The sequence below is a fragment of the Delphinus delphis genome, chromosome 19 (assembly GCF_949987515.2).
Source record: "Delphinus delphis chromosome 19, mDelDel1.2, whole genome shotgun sequence".
NCBI lineage: Eukaryota > Metazoa > Chordata > Mammalia > Artiodactyla > Delphinidae > Delphinus > Delphinus delphis.
Genome location: NC_082701.1, coordinates 48487467 through 48510962, shown reverse-complemented (window position 1 = coordinate 48510962; position 23496 = coordinate 48487467). Strand labels below are relative to the sequence as shown.

Sequence of the window (23496 nt, the reverse complement as noted above, 5' to 3'; positions counted from 1 at the left end):
CCAGGGAAGCCCTTACTGAAGTTTTGATTGGCACTTCCTTCATGACTAATGATGTTCAACATCTTTATGTAGCTATTGGTCATTTGCATATCTTCTTCAGAGAAAGGTCTATCCAAATCCTTTGCCAATTTTTATATTGGGTTATTTTTCTCTTTATTGTTTGTTTTGTTTGTTGGTTTCGTTTTTGGCCACATGGCTTGTGGGATCTTAGTTCCCCGATCAGGGATGGAACCTGGGCCAGGGCAGTGAAAGCGTGGAGTCCTAACCACTGGACCACCACCAGCGAATTCCCTGTCTTTCTATTGTTAAGTTGTAAGAGTTCTTTATATTTTCTAGATACAAATTCCTCATCACTACATGATTAGCAAAACTATTTTCCCATTCTCCCATGGGTTTTTTTTTTCACGTTTTTGATATTTGCTTTATATGTTTTAAGGATATATTATTAGGTAATACAACTTGAGAATTTTTCATCTTAGCAGGTTGTTCCTGTAATCACAATGTAGATATTCTTGTTTTTCCTCATAAATATTTTTTGTCTTAAATAATAGTTTGATATTTGTAGATATACACCAGCTTTCTTTTGGTTAGTATTTTCTATTTATTTTCAACCTTCCATATCCTTGTTTTGGATGTTTTCTCTTGTAAACAGCATGAATCTGGATTCTTTTTATAATCCAATCTGACAGCCAATCTGGCCAAGTTGGAGCATTTACAATTATCGTGACTCAGGCTAAACAGAGGTGTCTGCAATCTGCCGTGGGTTGGACAGGAGGAGGGAAAAGGAACTGCCAGTTATCAAATGTTAGTTTTGTGCCAGCCCTGTGCCATGTGTGTCCCACAGGTGGCCTTGGTCAATGCTCACACTGTGTTGGCATAAATATCATTACTCCTTTTTTTTTTTTTTTTTTTCGGCACGGCGCGGCTTGCAAGATCTTAGTTCCCTGACCAGGGTTTGAACCCACATCCTCTGCGGTGAAAGTGTGAGTCCTAACCACTGGACCGCCAGGGAATTCCTGAAAGTTTTTTTTTTAATTGAAGTATAGTTAATTTACAACGTTGTGTTTTTATCAAGTGTACAGCAACACTTTTTCAGTTATACATATATATGTGTGTGTATATATATATATCCTTTTTCAGAGTCTTTTCCATTATAAGTTATTACAAGATATCTTTTCTATTATAAGTTATTACAAGATATTACATTATAAGATATTACAAGTTATTGCCATAAGTTATTACAAGATATCGAGTATACTTCCCTATGCCATACAGTAGGTCCTTGTTCACCTATTTTATATGTAGTAGTGTATATATGTTAACCCCAAACTCCTAATTTATCTCCCCCACCATTACGCCTATTTTATAGAGGAAGGGATCAAAGTTCTGCACAGTTAAGTCACCCAAAGCCACACAGCTAGTAAGTGGCAGAGTCAGGGCCCTGGCTGGGCTCCAGACCCCATCCCCACTACCTGCAGGGCATCCAGGAACCCTCCCAGAATGGGCAGGATCCAGCTGCGCCTTGAAGGTCAGATTGTGATAGAGAAAGAAGGAAAGGGTTTCCAGGCAAAGGGAACAGTCACAACTGTTGGGTGCCGAGGTGCATCACGGTCAGAGGGTGAGGCCCCTGTTCCACTTAACCCAGGCCACCCACAGGTATAGAAATATCTGTTCCCCACACTCACTCCCACCCCCTGGCATTTCTCCTGCCCATGACAGGCACAATAGGTCAGGCTGAGAGCTTTCACAGGAATCTGGCAAACAAGGCAATTCTGTTCCTGCTCCAGTTTTGTTCTGGGGAAATGTTTAACCCACTGAGTAGGGAGGGGGACTTGTAGCATTTGTCAATTGCCATGGTATAAATACTCCCATCATGTCCAGACTTGCAACATCACTAAATACACAGTGCCTGCAAGCCCAGAAGATCCAGCTCCAGCCCACCACCCTACCTACTCCCTCCTGGAAAACTATGCCCAAAGGTATGCCCAACTGCTACTGGAGGCTGTGCCTTTCCAGTGGGGTGCAGATGCTTCACACCCCACCCCCCCTTCTCCTTCTCCAGCTGGGCTTGGCAGTCTCTGCCCTTCAGGGAGCAGTAGAGAGACACAGCTGAAAGAGAGCACTGCCGAGCGAGCCGCTGGAGACAACGGATGCACTGTGAGCGCTCAGGGGCACCCTTGGTGCACGCACAGCTCTGTGTGTGCCCGTGTTTGGGGGCTGCTCTTGAAGTTGAACCGGAACATGCACCTGTAAGCGGTGATTTTTTAAATGTGTTGTTTTAAGAGTACCTGTGGGGGACTTCCCGGCTGGTCCAGCAGTTAAGACTTTGGGCTTCCACTGCAGGGGGCGTGGGTTCAACCTCTGGTCAGGGAACTAAGATCCTGCATGCCATGTAGCCAAAAAGAAAAAAAAGGGCTTACCTGGTGGCACAGTGGTTGAGAGTCCGCCTGCCGATGCAGGGGACGCGGGTTCGTGCCCCGGTCCGCGAGGATCCCACATGCCGCGGAGCGGCTGGGCCCGTGAGCCACGGCCGCTGGGCCTGCGTGTCCGGAGCCTGTGCTCCACAACGGGAGAGGCCGCAGCAGTGAGAGGCCCGCGTACTACAAAAAAAAAAAAAAACACACAAAAAGAAAAAAAAAAGTACCTATGTGTTAATTATGCCCACAATTGTGTCTTAAGCTGTTAACGACAAGGGGCTTCTCTCTGCCTCAGATGTTCTGAACCCCTTCCCTGCTTCCGTCCCCATGGGCACAGCAACTTCATTCAGCCTGGGTCTCACATATGGCCCAAGACAAACCTAGAAACCTGTTGCAGGGGGATGGGCTGGGCCAGGTGAAGGTTCATGGGACACAGGTGAATCCTCAGGTGAGTGGGAATCATGGTGAAGGAAGACAGCAAGCTGGAGGAAGGGCAGGGGGCGGACACAGGCTGTCAGCAGGAGGCAGGCAAGGAGGAGGTGGAGCGCAAGTGGCAGAGCCAATGATTCAGGAAAGGGATGCTCAAGACCAGCGGAAGAGCCTTCAGTCATCTGCCTGCAGGCACCCTTGGTCCCACTGCGGAGGCTTGTGGGAGGCAGGGGATGGACACATGTCTAAATCAACCCAAGGGACCTGTGCCAGCCAGCTACCAGCTGACTCCATCACTCAAACTGAACGGCATCTTCTTGGCTCCAAACCTGCTGGTGGGCAGAGCTCCGGGGAGAGGCTTGATTCTAGCCAGGGAGAGGCTGAGTTCCCAGAAAGGGAACTGGGGCTGCTGTGTCACCTGAGGTCCCCAAATGCAGCCTCTCCACCCACACTGCCCCCAGGACTCCCCTCCCCTCTCCTCCCTTCCCTGCTCCTCTCTTACCCCATCTCCCTGCCCAGCTCACTACACCCATCACTGGGCTGGTCAGAGTTTTCCCAGAGGATTGTTTGTAACCTGTGTGCATGTGTGAGTGTGCGTGTGTACATGCAGTGCATGTACAAACCCGTGTGTGCTTGTCCATACTGTGAACACTCAAGTGTGCCTGTGCATGCACAATACCCCCATCATACACACATACACGCCATGTGTGCCTAGACCTTGAATCCTCCTCTTTGGGGGTTATTTTGCCAGGATTCCATATATCACCTACAGTGGATGTTAAAATGGCAGCCACTCACATCTAAAGTCCCTCAGGGGACTTCCCTGGTGGCGCAGTGGATAAGACTCCACGCTCCCAGTGCAGGGGACCTGGGTTCAATCCCTGGTCGGGGAACTGGATCCCGCATGCGTGCTACAACTAAGAGTTCGCATGCCACAACTAAGTAGCCTGCGTGCTGCAACTAAGGAGCCCACGTGCCACAACGAAGACCTGGTGCAACCAAATAAATAAATCATAAATAAATAAAGTCCCTCAGAAGTCACCCAGTTCAACCCTACCAGTGCTTCTCAGGGAGTCACTATTGGTATTTGTGAGGGTTTTGGACTGCGCAGCTTGTGGGATCTTAGTTCCCCCACCAGGGATCAAACCCCAGCGTTCAGCAGTGAAAGCTTGGAATCTAACCACTGGAGCACCAAGGAATTTCCACTATTGGCATTTCAATAGAGATAATTCTCCTTTGCTGGGACCAACTCCCAACCCACTGCATGAGTTTAGTATTCCTGGTCCCAAAACCCTAGAAGGCACAAACCGCTAGTAGCGCTCCAGAAATGCTCTCACGAGTTTCCAACCTCTCGCGGAGGTGGGACAGTAGGGACCCAGGTGAGGACACCACAGGCTTTGTCAGTGGCTGGATTTTCTCCACAGAATCTCTGGAAAGTGTCTGGCCCCTGTGTGTGCTTAAACTCCCAAGAACTGCTAGCTGCCTACCTCCTGAAGCCATTCATCCCATGCACAGACAGTGCTACCTGAGAGAAGGTACCCCATCACTAGTCCCGCTTCCTGCCCTCAAGGGCCACCCAAGTGCTGACCCCACTCACCTGGGCCTCACAATGCTTCGAGGAGGCCAGGCCACAAACAGGTGGGCTGGATAGGGGAGGTTCCTGAAGACTCCGGAAGAAGAGAAGCCCGTCTGACCAGCAAGAAGGCTGTAGAAACAAGGTAGAGCTCTGAGCTCGGCCAGGTGGCAGCTCTCGGGCCTGAGGCTTCGAGATGCAGCAGATGCCCACAGATACTGAAAGGGCTGCCTTCTCTCCGGCCATCCTGTCTACTGCTGCTCCAGGTGGGCGAGTGTGGTAGGTGGGGAGGAGGGGTTGCTGGGAACCGAAACTAAAGCAAAACAGCTCCCCACTCGGGCCCAGGGGGCCCAGCTGGGCTAGTGTGCTGTTTGGCACGAGGCGGTGAGGGCAGGGGTGGGGTGCGGGTGCCCCAGAGGGCTGGTAGTGTGTGCTGCCCGTGTCTTTTGATGGACCTACGTACCCCCATTCCCTTGGGTACGTGTTGGGGAGTCCAGTTGCCCAGGGACGACCTCACTGTGCCAATCGTCCCACACCTATCTGGAGCAGAACTTTTTTGCCCAATGTAATTCCTGGAACCTTCGTTTTTTGTTTTTTGTTTTTTTTTTTGCAGAGCCACGAGACATGCAGGATCTTAGTTCCCTGACCAGGGATCGAACCCCCTACAGTGGAAGCACGGAGCCTTAACCACTGGACCGCCAGGGAAGTCCCTAGCATTCCTGATAAAAATACTTGAGAAGACCTTCTTCTCTGGAAGTTAGATGTATTCACACAACCATCTTCCATCTGGCAAACAGGCTAATGTTGCTTACCCAGATTTTTAAAGTCCAGCTTGATGACAATTAACTAACAATTTTTTTCATATCAAATGTTTCTACCCAGAGGGAATCTTTCCACTAGATTTTTTCAAAGTATCTCCCTTTGCAGAAGATTTGAAATAAAATTTTAACTTGGGGGGGGGGTCAAATCAGTGTATCTTCTGCCCTCTTGTCAGCTTAACACGACTACACTTTGGACACAGCTGCTTAGAGGAGAAAACTAAGAAAAAAAATAACGTTATCAAACCAGAAACTGAGGGGGAGATTATCCTTATCCACACCCGTATATCTTCCTTCCTTCCTTCCTTCCTCTCCCTCCTTCTTTCTTTTTTTCTTTCTCCCTTTGTAAGCAGATAGGTTGCGGGGCGGGGCAGGGGGGTGTGGTACCTGGAGAAAGAGAACCAGGAATGGCTTTCTTGACATAAGAGAATCCATTTTGGCCAAAGCCATTTTGTAATCTAAGCCTGGACACAATGGTTGCCCTCAAACAGTTCTCAGTAATTAATGATCTTAAGGGAGGGAACTGCAGAAACAAGGGAGGCTGCCCTGAAACAGTAGTGCAGCCTCGGGGCAGGGTCCTGGTTCCTCAAGGGATATAGGTAATAACGCATCTTTGCGTTCTGCAGGAGCTAACGCCCCACCCAGGTGGAGGACGGAATGATGATGTTGACGCTCCTGACTTCAATCAACGAAGGCTTGGACTCTGCTGCCCTTTGCCCCAATTCTATGCTGACTTCTCCTGTGCTCTAGCGCCCTCATAAATACACATGTACTCTTAGCTTAAAACTTCCCCAATTTTGCTGTTCTTGGAGACACTGCTTTGGGAGAGATCCCCCATGTTTTCCTTACTTGCTGCAAGTAATAAATCTTTCCTTCTCCCGATCTTTGGCTTGGTTGTGATACCCACCAAGAGGTGAACCCAGTTTTCAGGGACCACCTTCCCTTCTCTTCCCTCCCCTCCCCTCCCCTTCTCTACCCAGCTTTTCTCCTTTCTAGCTTTTCGGAAAGATTCCCTAAGGTTCCTGGCACTCCTTAAGCCCCAGGTAGCCTAAAGCACATCCCTCACCTCTAACCCCACTCCAACCGCGACCCTCCCCCCACCAGCAGCACGTTGCATATAAAAAGAAGAAAAACTCAAAACTCAAGTATCTAGCAGCCTCTGGCAACTGCAGGTGAGAACTTCAGGTGCGATCCAAAAGGATCCTGTGGGTCAAGGGGAAAATAAGGTTTAATTTACATAAGTCTCGTTTTGACCAGACTTTCCCCAACCTCTGTCCACCCACCCCCACCTCCACTCCCCAACCCCACCCCCTGTAGGGGTTTCCAGCCCCTCCCCTCCAGCCGTCCCTGACCCACCGTCCCGGACCCACCCTCGGGCCGGGCTCCCAGTCCCCTGCCATCGAAATCCAACCCGGTCACCTTAACCTCTGGCTGAGCGCACACACGGGGACACAGCCCAGCAGGAAATGTGAGGAACTGATCACCCCCACACGTTCACGCCCACTGGGGCATCGCCAGGCTCTGAGTCCCGCCCAGATCTTCATCCCAAGCCTGGGGCTCCGGCTCTCTAACCCCGGAGTTCCTGGAAGTCGGCCGAGAGGATGCATCCCACCTCCCCTCTCTTCCCTTCCCCCCTCCCTTCTTCCCCACGCCACACCCGGACTGAGTTCCGGAAAAGTCCCCGGGCCTGCCGAGTGGTCCTGCAGGCGTTCCCTCTCCCATCTGCTTTCTTTATTATTCTAATCGACTGCTGGAGACACCCTTTGTCAACTGCCGAGAGCTATGCAAATGACCGCGGTTAGTATTGTTATTACCAAGAGGCGCTTGGTTTCAAAATCGCTTTGAATATTCTAGCACCAAATCTTGTCTGTTCCGGGCTTGGGGGCTTCCACCGCGTTGGCCTTTTTTCCTCTCTGTGAATTGCAGGGCGGAAGCCCACCCTTAGCCCTTCCTGCTCGGAGAGGAGGTGGTTTGACAAACTGAGTGGGGAGGGCAGATAGCTTGAACTTGGAGTTGGCCGGGCCGGTGCTCGGATCCTGCCTCTGCGCCTGCGTTACTGTCTGACCTTAGGCAAGTCACTTCGTGTCTCCGAGCCTCAGTTTTCTCACCCAGAGGGGACTGAACTCCCTCCTCAGAGGGTCGTCGTGTGGCCATGTGCCTGGCGAATGGAAGTAAAGCCCCTGGTGCCCGCGCACTAAAGGACCTGGGCCAGTGACAGGTCAGGTGGCAGTGGCTGTCTCCATCCGCTGGGGGAGGGCTGGCAGAGTTGCCAGATTTAGCAAAAAAAAAGTTTTTTAAAGAAAGTTTTTTTAAAACATATAAATAAATAATTATTTATTTATGGCTGCGTTGGGTCTTCGTTGCTGCACTCTGGCTTTCTCTAGTTGCAGACGAGCAGGGGCTGCTCTTCATTGCGGTGCGCGGGCTTCTCATTGCGATGGCTTGTCTTGTCTTTGCGGAGCATGGGCTCTAGGTGCGCGGGCTCAATAGTTGCATCGCACAGGCTTAGTTGCTCTGCCGCATGTGGGATCTTTCCCAACCAGGACTCGAACCCGTGTTCTCTGCATTGGCAGGCAGATTCTTAACCACTGTGCCACCAGGGAAGTCCCTAGATTTAGCAAATTTTTAAAAAAGGATGCCCAGTTAAAGGAGAATTTCAAATGAGTGGTTTTCTTTTTATTTTTGAAGTATATAAGTATGTCCGTCCCATACAATATTTGGGATATACTTATACTAAAAAATTTATTATCTGAAATTCAAATTTATCTGCAGACCCTAAAAGAGAGACTAAGGTACTGATAATGGGTTTCTTGTTGCCACCTGAGAGTTTTCATTTGGGACTGAGAACTCTGGGATACACGGGGTGAGAGCCTGTGGAAGAAACATGGGCTGAAGTAGGAGAAGGATCTAGAACACATGCCTGAAAAGGGCAGTGGCCACCAGGCCTGGTTGACCTTCTGCTCTAGCCAGCAGCCTGGATGGGGGCTGGGGTCGGTGGACCCATGTTTCCCCCTTCCCCCCACCTCCAGTTTACCTGCTCCTCCTCCAGCTCTTGCTGGTCTGGCCACCAGCCCACTCCCCAACCCACATTCCCTGCACCAGAGGGACAGCAGGAGGCATCACAGAAGAAGCTAGACCCAGGTGGTAAATCAGGAGTAAAGCTAGCTGTGTGTTAATTGTCTTCCAGGAAACCAGACTGTGTCATTGCAGAAAGCCAGCAGCAGGACACGCCCCAGAGTTGGTTTAACCTGTTGTGGCCAGACTGGCTGAATTAACCATCCCTCTGTTGAACACGTGACCACTCCAATCCTATGACCACTGGGAAGACATTCATCCAACAAACATTTTTTCATCTCCTTTGTCCATCCCACAGGCAAGCTTCAACTCACTCCTCCTCTGCCATCCTGACTCCACCCCCATCACCATTCTGCCTCTCCCTCTTCCTCCGCACCTAGTCCGTCCTGTCTGTCTGGGTCTGTCCCAGGGCCCCACTGCTTAGCTCGGGCTCATCAGTGCTCACCTTGAACTACTGCAGCCTCCTCCCCATCTACCCATATACCCCAGCTCCATTCCCAATAAAAGCAGGTCTCATCTTGCCACTTCTCTGCTGCAACTCCTCTGTTTTGCATCAGTGGCCAAGACCCAACCCTCAGGGACTGAAAAGCCGGACAAACCAGGGTGCCTGAATAAAACATGCCTCTTCCAGTCACCCAGGAGAAGCTGTTGCTCATCACAGGTGAGGGGGCGGGGAAGACAGCTCTTGGGAGGGCTGGGGCCCAGGCTGTCCTGCCAGCTCTCATCAGCTGAGGTGAGGAAGACAGGCACGGTGACTCAGGCTGGGGTAGGGGCCAGACCCCACTCCAGTTACAAACTGTGTCTGTGTTTCTATCTTAGATGCTCAACCTCATTCATAACATAAGAAATGTAGATTAAAACTACAAGATACCATTGTTCACCTATCAGATGAGCAAGACAAAACAAAAAAGCCAACAAAAGGGAACTCATGGGCTTCCCTGGTGGCGCAGTGGTTGGGAGTCCGCCTGCCAATGCAGGGGACACGGGTTCGTGCCCCGGTCTGGGAAGATCCCACGTGCCGCGGAGCGGCTGGGCCCGTGAGCCACGGCCGCTGAGCCTGCGCGTCCGGAGCCTGTGCTCCACAACGGGAGAGGCCACAACAGTGAGAGGCCCGTGTACCGCAAAAAAAAAAAGGGGAACTCATGCTGGTCAAGGTGTCTGAAAACAGGTCCCACCACATCGTTGGTGGGAAAGTCAACTGGCACAACCTCTTTAAAAGGCCAACTCGTAATATCTATCAAAAAATTAAATATACAAAGACAGATGTAGAGACAAACATATGGACACCGAGGGGGGAAAGCGGCAGGGGGTGGTGGTGGTGGTGTGATGAATTGGGAGATTGGGATTGACATGTATACACTGATGTGTATAAAATGGATGAGTAATAAGAACCTGCTCTATAAAAAAATAAATAAAATTCAAAACAAAAACAAAAACTCTTCGTCCCAGCAATTCCACTTCAGAAATTTACCCTACAGGTATACAGGTGCCAAAAGACGTACATAATATGCACCAGGATATTCACTGGACCATAGCTTTCATAGTTAATGTTTGGAACCTAAATAGGAGGGTCGTTAATAAATTATGCTTCAGCCACACAATTAAATATTACGTACTGTTAAAAAGAATGAGGCAGCTAGGTACTAAAATTAAGTGGGGTTTTTAAAAAAATTTATTTCATTTATTTTATTTTTGGCTGCGTTGGGTCTTCATTGCTGCACACGGGCTTTTCTCTAGTTGCGGCGAGCGGGGGCTACTCTTTGTCATGGTGCGCAGGCTTCTCATTGTGGTGGCTTCTCTTATTGGGAGCATGAGCTCTAGGCACGCGGCCTTCAGTAGTTGCAGCATGTGGGCTCAGTAGTTGTGGTGCACGGGCTTAGTTATTCTGGGAGACCAAGAATAGAAATGGGAAGAAGACTTATTTTTTTGGGTGCCTTATGAGTTTTTGAAATATCAAATTAACCAACATATTATGAAATATATATTTCATATGTATATTATGTATGTGTGCATGTATAAAATAATTTTTAAAGTAGGGGACTTTTCTACCACAGTGCTCCATGAGAGAAGGTGATAAGCATATTAAATAGCTTCATGGCCCTGCCCCTTCCAGACCTCAGTCTTCCATCTATACAATGAGAGTTTGGGATGAGAAGACTGTTCCTACATTCTTTCTTTCTCTTTTTTTTAATAAGTTTTAAAATTTGTTTATTTTTGGCTGTGTTAGATCTTTGTTGCTGCCCACAGCCTTTCTCTAATTGTGGCGAGCAGTGTACTCTTCGTTGCAGTGCATGGGCTTCTCATTGCAGTGGCTTCTCTTGTTGCAGAGCACAGGCTCTAGGCATGCGGGCTTCAGTAGTTGTGGCATGTGGGCTCAGTAGTTGTGGTGCACGGGCTTAGTTGCTCTGCGGCATGTGGGATCCTCCTGGACCAGGGATCAAACCCGTGTCCCCTGCATTGGCAGGCGAATTCTTAACCACGGTGCTACCAGGGAAGTCCCATCCTGCATTGTTTCTAAATCTTACAGCTAACCAACCAAACAAGTACTGTGCTGATGTAGTGGCCATAAGATGACATTTTATGGGCTGAGGAAGTATAAAATGGCATTAATGGGGCTTCCTGGTGGCGCAGTGGTTAAGAATCCACCTGCCAATGCAGGGGACACGGGTTCGAGCCCTGGTCCAGGAAGATCCCACATGCCGCAGAGCAACTAAGCCCATGCGCCGAAACTATGGAGCCTGTGCTCTAGAGCCCACGAGCCACAACTACTGAGCCCGCGCGCCTAGAGCCCATGCTCCACCACAAGAGAAGCCACCGCAATGAGAAGTCCGTGCACTGCAACAGAGTAGCCCCTGCTCGCCGCAACTAGAGAAAGCCCCTGCACAGCAATGAAGACCCAACACAGCTAAAAAATATATATATGTGTGTGTATATATATATATATATATATATATATATATATACACACATATATATTTTTAAATGGCATTAATGAGGGACTTCCCTGGTGGTCCAGTGGTTAAGACTCTGCACTTCCACTGCAAGGGGCCCGGGTTTGATCCCTGGTCAGGGAGCTAAGATCCCACATGCTGCAGGGTGTGGCCAAAAAAATGAAAAATAAATAATAAAATGGCATTAATGAAACCAGGAGGCAGTGCCCATCCCTTGATGGACAGGGTCACTCCTCTGGCTCCGGAGCAGGTGATCATGGGAAAGCTGCATCTGCCTGCACTGGGCACCTGTCTCTCCTGCAGACATCTGTTCCCCAGGGCTGGGCAGCTTCTTCCCTCCCATCACCTGTCTGCTTCTCCTCCCATCACCTCTCTGCCCACCTACCTCTACCCCTGAGGCCCTTGGCTGGCCCAGGGGAGGAACTAAAGACAGCAGTGGAACAGGTTCTGTGGGGCAGAGGGAAGGTAGGTGCCTACCTCCTCAATGACTGAGGTCCTGGCCTCCCTCTGCCTCCCTCCCTAGTGGATCAGGCTCTACCTAGCTTACCCTGCCTATGCACTCCTCCCCACCTTCCTGAGCCCTTTCAAAGGAGGCAGCTCTCATACTTGCTAGAGCTTGACCCACCCAGCTCCTTCCCCTACCCACGCCTCCTCCTTTAACAGAAGATGTCTGTGCCTGAGGCTGGGAGACCTGAGATGCCCGCTATGTTGAGCCTCCCTGGGAGGTGAGGGGCGGCAATCTGAGCCTTCAGAACACACTCAGAGGCCCTAGTTAGCAGGAAGCCACCTCCCTCCAAAGCCTCCTGCTGGGCTCAGCACTGGCCTTTTCTCTTGATACCGGAGCCAGAGGGAAAATACATGGGAGTCCTTGGAGCTGAGGCTGGACATGTTTCCTGCCCCTCATTCTCTCTCCCTTCCTCCCTGGGCTTTCTTCCTAGATCAGCCCTGGCTCCCTGATGAATCTCTCTCCTTCTTGGGGCCTCATAAGTCAACCTGCAGGAAGAGAGGCTTGGGCCCAGAAAGTTGCCTGTTACCAGATGCCCGCAGGTGGTTCTGATGCAGGTGCTGCGTGGACAGGCTTAAAGAAGCGGCCCTTTTGTACATTTCGGAAAGGTTTTGTCTCATGTTCCTCCTGCGTGTACCTCCAGAAGCCAAGGGTCTGAAGTTAGCAAGCAGGAGGCTGGGGCTTCTGGGAACAAGGCAGATGATCCTCTTGGTGGGTCTCGACCCTGAAAGCTGCTGCCATCATTGGGCTTCTATCTGAAGCCTGAGAAGGAAGCCAATGAAAAAAGGAGAGCAGAGCCAAGCAGAGAGAGAGACAGAGATCTGCCAAGGCCTAGGGACATCACTGGAACCCTGATTTAGTAGGGAAACCAGCCCAACTCTTGGAGTCAGGGGACCCAATACATCCTTAGGCATTAGGGTTAAGTGTTGGGTGATTCTGGTTGTTTGCAATCAAAGAATCCTAATGGACACACCAATTCTATTCACATTTTTAATAGGAAGGTAATGGCGATTAATATAGTAGGGAGAGGGAATTCCCTGGCAGCCAAAAAAAAAAACCTTAAATATAATAGGGAGAATTACATGTAAATTTCTATCAAAACAACTTAGAGAAGAGACCTTCAACAAAGCAATTTTCCTCTCTGAGACTCTGTTTCTTCATCAGTAAAATGGGCATGATAATACTTACTTCAAAGAATGTCAGGACTAAATCAGATGACCCAAACAATAAACACTGTGTGTGCGGGGAGTGGGATGGGGATGAAGGTGGTCAAAAGGTACAAACTTCCAGTTATTAGATGAATAAGTTCTGGGGATTAATGTATAGCATGTGACTATAGTTAACAATACTGTATTGTATATTTGAAAGTGGCTAAGAGAGTAGTAAATCTTAAAATTTCTCATCACAAGAAAAAAATTTATAACTTGTGAGGTTATGGATGTTAACTAAACTTATTTTGGTAATCACTTTGCGGTATATACATATATCAAATCATTATGTTGTATACCTTAAACAAATACAATGTTATATGTCAATTATATCTCAGTAAAACTGGGGGAAAAGTTTTAAAAGAGTACATAATAAATAATTGCTGTGATAAATGAACCTTGGCCTTTTCTTCACGCCACGTAACCAAACTAACTCAGAATGGATCACAGGCCTAAAAAATATGAGAGCTACAACTACAAAGTTGCTAATATAAATCTTATGGGAAAATAGTAATGGCCATGGGTTTGGCAAAGATTTCTTATATATGACACAAAAAATACAAACTATAAAAAAATGGATAAATTGGACTTCATTAAAATAAATACTTTTGCTCTTCAAAAGACACTTACAAAAATGAAAAGCTGAGCCACAGGTTGGGAGAGAGTATTGGCAAAACCTGTCTAAGAAAGGACTTGTAACTAGAATACATGAAGAACTTCTACAACTCAATAAGAAGACAACATAATTTTTTTAAATGGGCAAAAAATGTAAACAGATATTTCATCAAAGAAGATGCATAGATAGCAAATAAATATTTGAAAAAGATACTCAACATCATTAGGAAAACGCAAAGTAAAATCACAATGAGGTACTACTGGAATGGCTAGAAACTTTTAAAAAACTGACCTTACTGAGTGCTGGCAAGGATGTGAAGCAAGTAGAACTTTCATCCACTGCTGGTGGGAATGTAAAATAGCAAACACTTTGGAAAGCAGTCTGGCATTTTCTTTAAAAATGAAATACCTACCATACAACACAGCCATTCTGTCCTTCGATACTTACCCAAGAAAAATGAAAACACGTCCACACAAAGACTTTTTTGTGCCACGGGGCATGTGAGATCTTAGTTCCCAGACCAGGGATCAAACCTGCGCCCCCCTTCAATGGAAGTGCGGAGTCCTAACCACTGGACCCAGAGAATTCCCCAACAAAGACTTTACACAAATGTTCATAGAAGCTTTACTGGTAATAACTCCAAACTGGAAACAACCCAAATGACCACCATTAGAATGGATAAACAAATTATGGTATATCCATACAATAGAATGTTACTCAGCAGTTAAAAAGAACAAACTATTGATTCACACAACATGATGAACCTCAAAATAATTATGCTGAGTGAAAGAAGACCAAAAAGAGTATATTCTGTTTGATTTCATTTATGTAAAATTCTAGAAAGTGACAGCAAAGGAATCAGTGATTGCCTGGGGTTGGGGTGGAAGGAAAGAGGGAGAGATTATAAAAGGGCACGAAGAAACTTTTAGGTATGATGGGTAGGTTCATTGCCTAATTAAGGTGATGGACTCATGGGTGTTTGCATGTGTTGAAACTCAAATGATATACTTCAAATATGTACAGTTTATTTTATGTCCTTATATTGTAATTTCTATTTTATTATTTATTTATTTATTTATTGGCTGTGTTGAGTCTTCGTTGCGGTGCGTGGGCTTCTCAGGGCTTCTCATTGCGGTGGTTTCTCTTAATGTGGAGCACGGGCTCTAGGTGCGTGTGTTTCAGTAGTTGTGGCTTGCGGGCTCTAGAGTGCAGGCTCAGTAGTTGTGGAGCACGGGCTTAGTTGCTCTGAGGCATGTAGGATCTTCCCGGACCAGGGATCAAACCCGTGTCCCCTGCATTAGTAGGCAGATTCTTAACCACTGTGCCACCAGGGAATTACCTATATTGTAATTTTTAAAAGGTGATTACGAACAAACACGTATTGAGCATATTTAGGTACAACCAGGCACTGAAGGTACACACGGAAATCAATCCAGATGCTTTTAAGCACAAAGAACAGAAAACCCAACTTAGTTTGACGTAAACAATAATAAAATGCATTATGTCATCTACCTAGAAGGCCAGAGGCTTCAGGTAGAGTTTGACTCGTCCCTTCCTCATACTAGACACCATATTTAGCAACATCTTGGAATCCCCATAATTGTCAGGGAACTTAGCTGCAAATAAAAGAATATACTCTGACTGGTTTAAACAGTAAAGGAATGTATTTAAGGATATAAATAGCTCACACAGTCTCTGAGCAGGATAGAGAATTGGGCTTGAAGGCTACATAGCCAGGAACAATATGCCAATTTTACCCCAGGACTGTTATCAGCAAAGCACCTGTTTTTTGCCACCACTGGGCATTGTCATAAGGGAGAAAGGATCTCCACTCCGAGTATTCCAAATGCCCCACAAAAGCTCTGAGTTCCTGCCACTCCCTGCAGCATCCTCTTCCTCATATATCTCTCTTCTGAATCAAAGTCAGCTGCATCTCATTGGAAAAGACTGGACCACATACCTATGCCCTAACTACACAGGAGGCTGGATAGAAGAGTCTATCTTTTATTGTACCTTCTATTTTCATAATGAGAAATTGTCTTGGCTTGTGTAGGAGGGGTTTTCCAAAAGATGCTGGGTGACCACAAGATTAAAAAGGTCCACTACAGGGACTTCCCTGGCAGTCCAGTGGTTGGGGCTCTGCGCTTCCGCTGCAGGGGCCATGGGTTCGATCCCTGGTCAGGGAACTAAGATCCTGCGTACCGTGTGGTGTGGCCAAAAAAAGAAAATAATAATAATAATTACAATAATAATAATAATAAAAGGTCCACTGTAAGCCCTATTTGGGAGAGATTATTATTTATCACAGTATAGGGTTGAGGAAACTGAGAGTCAAAAGAAGTTAAGCTGCTTATCCATGGTTACCCAGCTGAGCCTTGCCTGAGGATTCAAACACAGTTTTCCTGCGTCCATAGCTTGAGTCAGGTATTTTTGAAATCTTGTCCCCTACCCTCACTGGCCCTCTCACATGAAGACATTGCTCTCCATTTGACTCCTAGCCATGTCTCAGAATCCCAGCAGGAAAACACTGTAACCATTGGGGACAGGTTAGTTCACACTGCAGAAGAACCTGGGGAATCAGCCACATAAGTTACAAAAGGTAAATCACAATTCTGTTTGTCCCATGGCAGTGTAAACATCACAGCTTTGTGGTTGTGGTTGTTTTTAATCAAGATAGAAACTAGAAAACAAAGAAGAACCTGACAGATGTACCTCTTGATGGAAGTCCCTAATACCACATAAAAAGGTGTCTTGGAACAAAATGGAATCCAAATTTGATCAGCTCTGTAGATCTGATTACCACTTTACAGAAAATAGAGAAAGTTGGAGAACATGTTAAATGACAGACCCTGTTGATGTGGTCAGTAACAATTCAACTCTCAAGATATTATATAAGAATAAATGACCAGATTTCTTCAACAAATAAATAGCAAGGAAAGACAAATAGAGATGGGGAGGGGGAACCTACAGACTAAAAAAAGACTTAAGGGGGTTTCCTTGTGGCCTAGTGGTTAGGATTCAGTGCCGTCACTGCTATGGCCTGGGTTCCCAGGGAACTGAGATCCCACAAGCCACCCAGCCCGGCAACAAAACAAAACAAAACCAAAAAACTTGAGACATAAAACCAATCAAAAAATATGGACCTTTTTTTAGATAACTGTAAACTAGTAAGTAGTCTACAGTTCTAAATAGTAATAATAATAAAAAACTAAATAGTAATAATAACAATAATGATGAGGCAGTTGGGGATATTTGAACACTGACTGAATATTTGATAATATTAAGGAATTATTAATTTTTTAGATATGATAATGATACTATGTTTATGCTTATAAAAAGAGTCCTAAGCTGGGACGAAGTGAGAGAGTGGCATGGACATATATACACTACCAAACGTAGAAGGGATAGTTAGTGGGAAGCAGCCACATAGCACAGGGATATCAGCTCGGTGCTTTGTGGCCACCTAGAGGGGTGGGATAGGGATAGCTGATTCACTTTGTTATACAGCAGAAACTAACACACCATTGTAAAGCAACTATACTCCAATAAAGACGTTAAAAAAAAAAAGAGTCCTGATGTTTTAGAGATACTGAGTATTACAGGTGAAATAATATATATGGGTTTTACTCTTTTTTTGGCCGCGGGGCTTACGGGGTTCTTAGTTCCCCAGCCAGGGTTTGAACCTGGGTCCTCCACAGTGAAAGCATTGAGTCCTAACCACTGGACCGCCAGGGAATTCCCTCCCTACAGGCTTCACTTTAAAATAATTGGGGGGGGGGTGGGGCTTCCCTGATGGCGCAGTGGTTAAGAATCCGCCTGCCAATGCAGGGGCCACGGATTCGAGCCCTGGTCTGGGAAGATCCCACATGCCGGGGAGCAACTAAGCCCGTGCACCACTACTACTGAGCCTGCGCTCTAGAGCCTGTGAGCCGCAACTACTGAGCCCACATGCCACAACTACTGAAGCCCGCACGCCTAGAGCCTGTGCTCTGCAGCAAGAGAAGCCACCGCAATGAGAAGCCCACACACCGCAACCAAGAGTAGCCCCTCCTCGCCGCAACTAGAGAAAGCCCGCGGGCAGCAACAAAGACACAACACAGCCAAAAATAAAAAAATGTACATAATAAAAGATAAAAATAATTGGGGGTGGAGTGGGGAGATATTGGCTATAAGTTGGTAGTTGTCCAATGTGATGATGGATACACAGGGGTTCATTATTCTATTCTCTCTACTTTTGTGTATGTTTGAGATTTTCTGTGGTAAGAAGCTATAAACCAACAAACAATGAACTTCATGCTGTGAAGAATAGCCCCACTACCCTGCCAGGTTGTACCCACTCCTCACCAACCCCTCCTTAGATGTCACACTCTGTCTCAGCCTAAAAGAGTTAAAACTAAGTGAAAGAAGTTATGAAACATGCACTGTTTGCCCTGCAGTCCCCTTTCCTCCCATGAGATACATGATGAGTGAGTCAAAAGCTCTTCTGAGAGTACTGCGAAGCTAAATTAGTTTATGGGGTAAGAGAGAGGCTGCCTCTGATAATGAGTATCAGTTGGGCTTCCAAGGGCCTTTGTTCATACTTGGCAACGTTCCCCTGTCTTAGTTTGGATTTTCCCAGAAGCAGATCCTGAGACAAAGATTTGAATGCAAGAGGTTTCTTTGGCAGGTGATCCCAGGAACACCTGTAGAGGAGTGGGGACGTGAAGCAAGCAAGGGGAAGAAGCAAGTAAAAAGCACTGTTAGGGGCTTCCCTGGTGGCACAGTGGTTAAGAATCCGCCTGCCAATGCAGGGGACACAGGTCTGATCCCTGGTCCGGGAAGATCCCACATGCTGCAGAGCAACTAAGCCCGTGTGCCACAACTACTGAGCCTGTGTTCTAGAGCCCACGAGCCACAACTACTGAAGCCCGCATGCCTAGAGCCATGCTCAGCAACAAGAGAAGCCACTGCAATGAGAAAACCGTGCACCACAAGGAAGAGCAACACCCGCTCTCTGCAACTAGAGAAAGCTCGCGTGCAGCAAGGAAGACCCAACGCAGCCAAAAATAAATCAAAAAAAAAAAAGCACTGTCGGGACGTCCCTAGTGGTCCAGTGGTTAAGACTCTGCACTCCCAATGCAGGGAGCCCAGGTTTGATCCCTAGTCAGGGAACTAGATCCCACATGCCACAACTAAAAGATCCCGCATGCCGCAACTAAGACCTGGCACAACCAAATAAATAAATGTTTAAAAAAATAAATAAATAAAAGCACTGTCAGGTAGGTGACCTCTGTGGGCAACAGTGCCCGATTCTGCAGGGGACCTCTGGGGATCAGCACAGAACACGCCTCTCAGAATTTTCCCACCTGAGGGGTGATGAGCTGGAGTAAATACCAACTCCCATCAGATCAGTCGCCCAGTGAGGACAGCTGGGGGTGAGAAGGGCATGTTAATTCTCCCACACTTTTGGCTGCCATGCTGGCAGAGTCAACTCCAGCCAGAGAAAGAGATCCTTCCACAAATAGATGCAGACGGTGGCATCCACGGTTCCCCACCTTGGTAATCCCAGCAGGGTCTTGTATCATTAGCTGCAGTTCCTTTGGAAGAATTACTGTTGGCGTTTTGATCATCTAATTATATCAACATACGCATTGCCTAAGTATAGCTAAACAAGGTGACCAGGTGTAGTTATGCTTTTTTTGGGGGGGACGGGCGGGTGTTTCAGTACACTGTTTATGGGACTTTGTCAAAGATAAATGGGCGTGAACTTGCCCATGTGCAAATCACCATGTGCTGTCCAGAGCCCTGGGGGACATCACCATTCAAGGTCAGCCCTGCTGAAGAACCAAAGTATAATTCCATCTCAGAATGGAAGCAGAATCTTTAAGGCATTGGTTTAAATGCTTTGACTTTCTTTGGGAATGATAAGCTCTTAAGGGTGAGATTTACGTCTGTGTGGAGGGTAGGAATTAAGTCCTGAATGATGCAAGATCGCCTTTCAACTCCAGACTTTTCTCACGTGCACCCACCTGCTGAATGTATGTGTGAAAAACCAGCGAACAAGCGATTGTCGGAAGGAGTGAACAGGTGCATTTTTAACTGTGTCAGGAGTATAACAGGGTCATCATCTATCAGCCTCCTTTGATCCCCCTGAAGTAAACAATTTTTAAAAAATAGACCCTGTTGTTTAGAAACGTTAACTTTAGCAGTTACAGCCCTAAGTATTTGAACCACTAAGAAATCAGCTCACAGCCTCTTCCTAGTCATCAAACTATGTGTTTCCTTTGTTTATGTAGTGTTTGTGTGTGTGTGCGTGTGTACACAGAGCCACTATTTCTTCTTTTTATACTCTTCTTTTAAAAAACATCTATTTATTTGTGGCCGCATCACGTCTTAGTTGCTGCATGCAGGATCTTTCACTGTGGCACGCAGGCTCTTGGTTGCAGTGTGAGGGCGAGAGTCCGCGGGCCACAGCTACCAGACCCAAGACAGCCAAAAATAAATAAATAAATAAATTTGTTTTAAAAAATAATAATTAAAAAAAAGAACTTTGTCTGAGCTTTTCCATGAACCTGGAAAAATGGTACCAATAAAACACATTCTTCTGAGGATAGTTGTTTTTTCAATAACAGGAGTCTCTGGTCCATCATGTCAACCCTTTCACCAATATCCTCAACTCTCTTCCACACTTGTCTTTGTGTCATACCAGCCCTAAATCGTTCCAAATCTCCATCTTCTCTGTGTCTACATCTGGGCAAGTGAACACGGCTGAAAAAAAAAATCACGTATCTGGGCAGGTTGGTGCTGCTATAAATGTATTCCAACAGCAGCTGGGCTCTCAAGGTTGCCTGATCATTCTTCCCTGTTTCCCGAGTCAATTCTCTACTGTTCTCCACAGTGGCTATTTCTTTTTTTTCTTTCTGCGGTACGCGGGCCTCTCACTGCTGTGGCCTCTCCCGTTGCGGAGCACAGGCTCCGGACGCGCAGGCTCAGCGGCCATGGCTCACGGGCCCAGCCACTCCGGGCATGCGGGATCTTTTCGGACCTGGGCACGAACCCGCGTCCCCTGCATCGGCAGGCGGACTCTCAACCACTACGCCACCAGGGAAGCCCCACAGTGGCTATTTCTTAAACCTCCACACCCCCTTGTACCCTTGCTCCTCCTGCCTCCCCCATGGCCTCCTGCCCCCCCCCCCCCCCCCCCCGGCAACTCACCTTCATCCACGTTAGTTCCTTCCTCCTTCTCTCTAGTTTCGAAGAGAGAATTCCCCTTCCTGTTTGGAGTTTACTTCTCCACCTGTGCTGTGGGGCACACCTCCTCCCCTTCTTGGGGACCCTGCTCAATTTGTTACCCTCTTGTTTTCCTGAATCTTTTTTTTTTCCTTCGGCCTTGCCATGCAGCTTGTGGGATTTTAGTTCCCCGACCAGGGATCGAACCCAGGACCTCAGTCCTGAAAGCACGGAGTCCTAACCACTGGACCGAAAGGGAATTCCCTCTCCTGAATCTTTATCATCCTTCTTTTCACTGACTCATTGTCAGCATTCCAGCTTATTCTCAACTCCCTCAACCTAAAAGGAAATCACAACCGAAACCCAATGACAAAAACTTCTCTTTTGGTCCCACTTTTTAGCTACTGCCTTCTATCTTTTGACTCCTTCCCTGATAGTCGTATTTCTTGGAAAAGTCACCCAGGGTCAGTCCTTCCATACTCTCCTCTGGCTCATCCTGCTGTAACTCCATTATCAACATACTTGTTGAGATCAACAGCAGCTTCCTTATTGCTAAGGCTGGCAAACACCCAGACAGGTGAGGGGACCTAGGCTCAGAGATGGGTGGCACGTGGGGCAGATAAGGACTTCTGGGAGTCCTAAATACCCAGGACAGGTGAGGAGAGGTGAGGTTTTCAGGGGAATTAGATCTTAGCACTTTCTGAGTCTCAAGTTCACTGTTTCTGGCCACAGTGTGCTTCGTGAGAACAACAGGAAATGAGAACTGAGGCCTGGGTTCTGTCTCTGGATTGATCTCTGCCTCCCTTGGGACCTTGGGCAGTCCGATTCCCCTCTCTGGGCCTCAGTCTCTCTGATGGGACCCTCAGGGTTGCTGTGAGGCATTCAGCAAGCACTGAGGGTGGGTGGGGCTGCTCTGCAGCCTGCAGGAAGCTTGGTGTCCTAGCAAACATTTCCTCTGAGGGACCCAAAGGCCTTACACTCAACACCTTCTGGAGACCCATCCCATTTTTCAGATGGCAGAACCAAAGCACCAAAGTATGAAGAAGCTAATTATCATTTAAGGGGAATTGCAGGCACCTGTGCACGCACTGTTACTCCACCATGATCCAAAAAGGAACAGGTTTGCTGCTCAAATCTGTGAAAACAGCTGGGAGGGTAGAGGGTATAAGGAGGGAGCATCAATAAAAAAGACTAAGTCATTGTCTCTGGGCTGTGCATACATAGCCCTCCCCTGAGCTACTGCCCCACCTCTTTTCTCCTTCATAGTTAAACGTCTTGAAGGAGGAGAGACTACTTCAAACTCTACAATGACTTCCCACTGCAAATAGAATAAAATCCACTCCTCACTCTGGTCCAGGAAGCCTAGTACCGCTGACGTCACAGCCTGCCATCCTCTCCCCTCATACCTTTCGCCCCAGCCCCACAAGGCTTCCTTATGCTTTTACACCAGCCTCAAATTAGACATGATGTGCTATTTTTTTTTACATATTGTGGGATTCAATTCGCTAATGTTTTCCTTTAAGAATTTTGCATCAGGACTTTCCTGGTGGTTAAGACTGCGCTCCCAATGCAGGGGGCCCAGATTCAATCCCTGGTCAGGGAACTAGATACCACATACCACAACTAAGAGCCTGCAAGCCACCACTAATACTCACCGCAGCCAAATAAATAAATAAAATATTAAAGAAAAAAAAAGGAGGGATTTCCCTAGTGGCGCAGTGGTTAAGAATCCGCCTGCACATGCAGGGGACGTGGGTTTGAGCCCTGGTAGGGGAAGATCCCACATGCCGCGGAGCAACTAAGCCCGTGTGCCACAACTACTGAGCCTGCGCTCTAGAACCCACAAGCCACAACTACTGAGCCCATGTGCCACGACTACTGTACTGAAGTCCATGCGCCTGGAGCCGGTGTTCCACAACAAGAGAAGCCACTGCAATGAGAAGACTGCACACCGCAAGGAAGAGCAGCCCCCGCTTGCTGCAACTATAAATAAATAAATTTATTTTAAAAATAAAAGATTATGCTAGACCTGGGTCTTCCCTGGTGGTCCAGTGGTAAAGAATCTGCCTTCTAATGCAAGGGAGGTGGGTTCGATCCCTGGTTGGGGGACTAAGATCCCACATGCCGAGGGGCAACTAAGCCCTTGCGCCACAACTACTAAGCTTGTGCGCCTCAACGAGAGAGCCTGTGTGCCGCAAATTACAGAGCCCACGTGCTCTGGAGCCTGTTTGCCACAACTACAGAGCTCACGTGCCCTGGAGCCTGCATGCCACAACTAGAGAGAGAAAACCTGAACGCCACAACTAAGAGAGCGCCTCAACGAAGAGACCACCAGCTGCAACTAAGACCTGATGCAGCCAAGAAAGAAAGAAAGGAAGGAAGGAAGGAAGAAAAAAGGAAAGAAAGAAAAAAAGTAAAAAGCAAAACCAAAAATATCTGAGCCGTAGTTTTCTTTTTAGGAAGACATTTAATTACCAATTCCATTTATTTAATAGCAATGGAATTATTTAGGCTTTTCATTACTTCTTTTTAAAAATGTATTATTTGTTTTTTCTTTTTTAAAATTTATTTTATTGAAGTATAGTTGATTTACATTCTGTTACTTGTTAAGTCTTTCACTAAATTATATTTTTCTAGGAAGTTATCCATTTAATCTAAGTTTTCAAATTGTGGTACAGAATTGTTCATAATCCTC

The 23496-nt window shown here is 47.1% G+C and overlaps 1 protein-coding gene across 4 annotated transcripts in view; it reads right to left on the bottom strand.

Annotated features, from left to right (window-relative positions):
* Positions 1-7103, bottom strand: part of SPNS3 (SPNS lysolipid transporter 3, sphingosine-1-phosphate (putative)) — a 69854-nt gene extending 62751 nt beyond the window's left edge. The window contains exons 1-5 of one of the 4 annotated variants that reach the window (XM_059998109.1): positions 6608-6669; positions 6304-6440; positions 5485-5624; positions 4444-4551; positions 2421-2600 (exon numbers count right to left, since the gene is read on the bottom strand). In XM_059998109.1, the coding sequence (XP_059854092.1) occupies positions 2421-2499 (79 nt within the window). In that variant the 5' untranslated portion in view covers positions 2500-2600; positions 4444-4551; positions 5485-5624; positions 6304-6440; positions 6608-6669. Of the gene's footprint in view, positions 1-2420; positions 2601-4443; positions 4552-5484; positions 5625-6303; positions 6441-6607; positions 6670-7051 lie in introns of those variants that run through there. The other 3 variants (XM_059998112.1, XM_059998110.1, XM_059998111.1) reach the window with 3 other exon arrangements.
* Positions 7104-23496: the final 16393 nt, after the last annotated feature.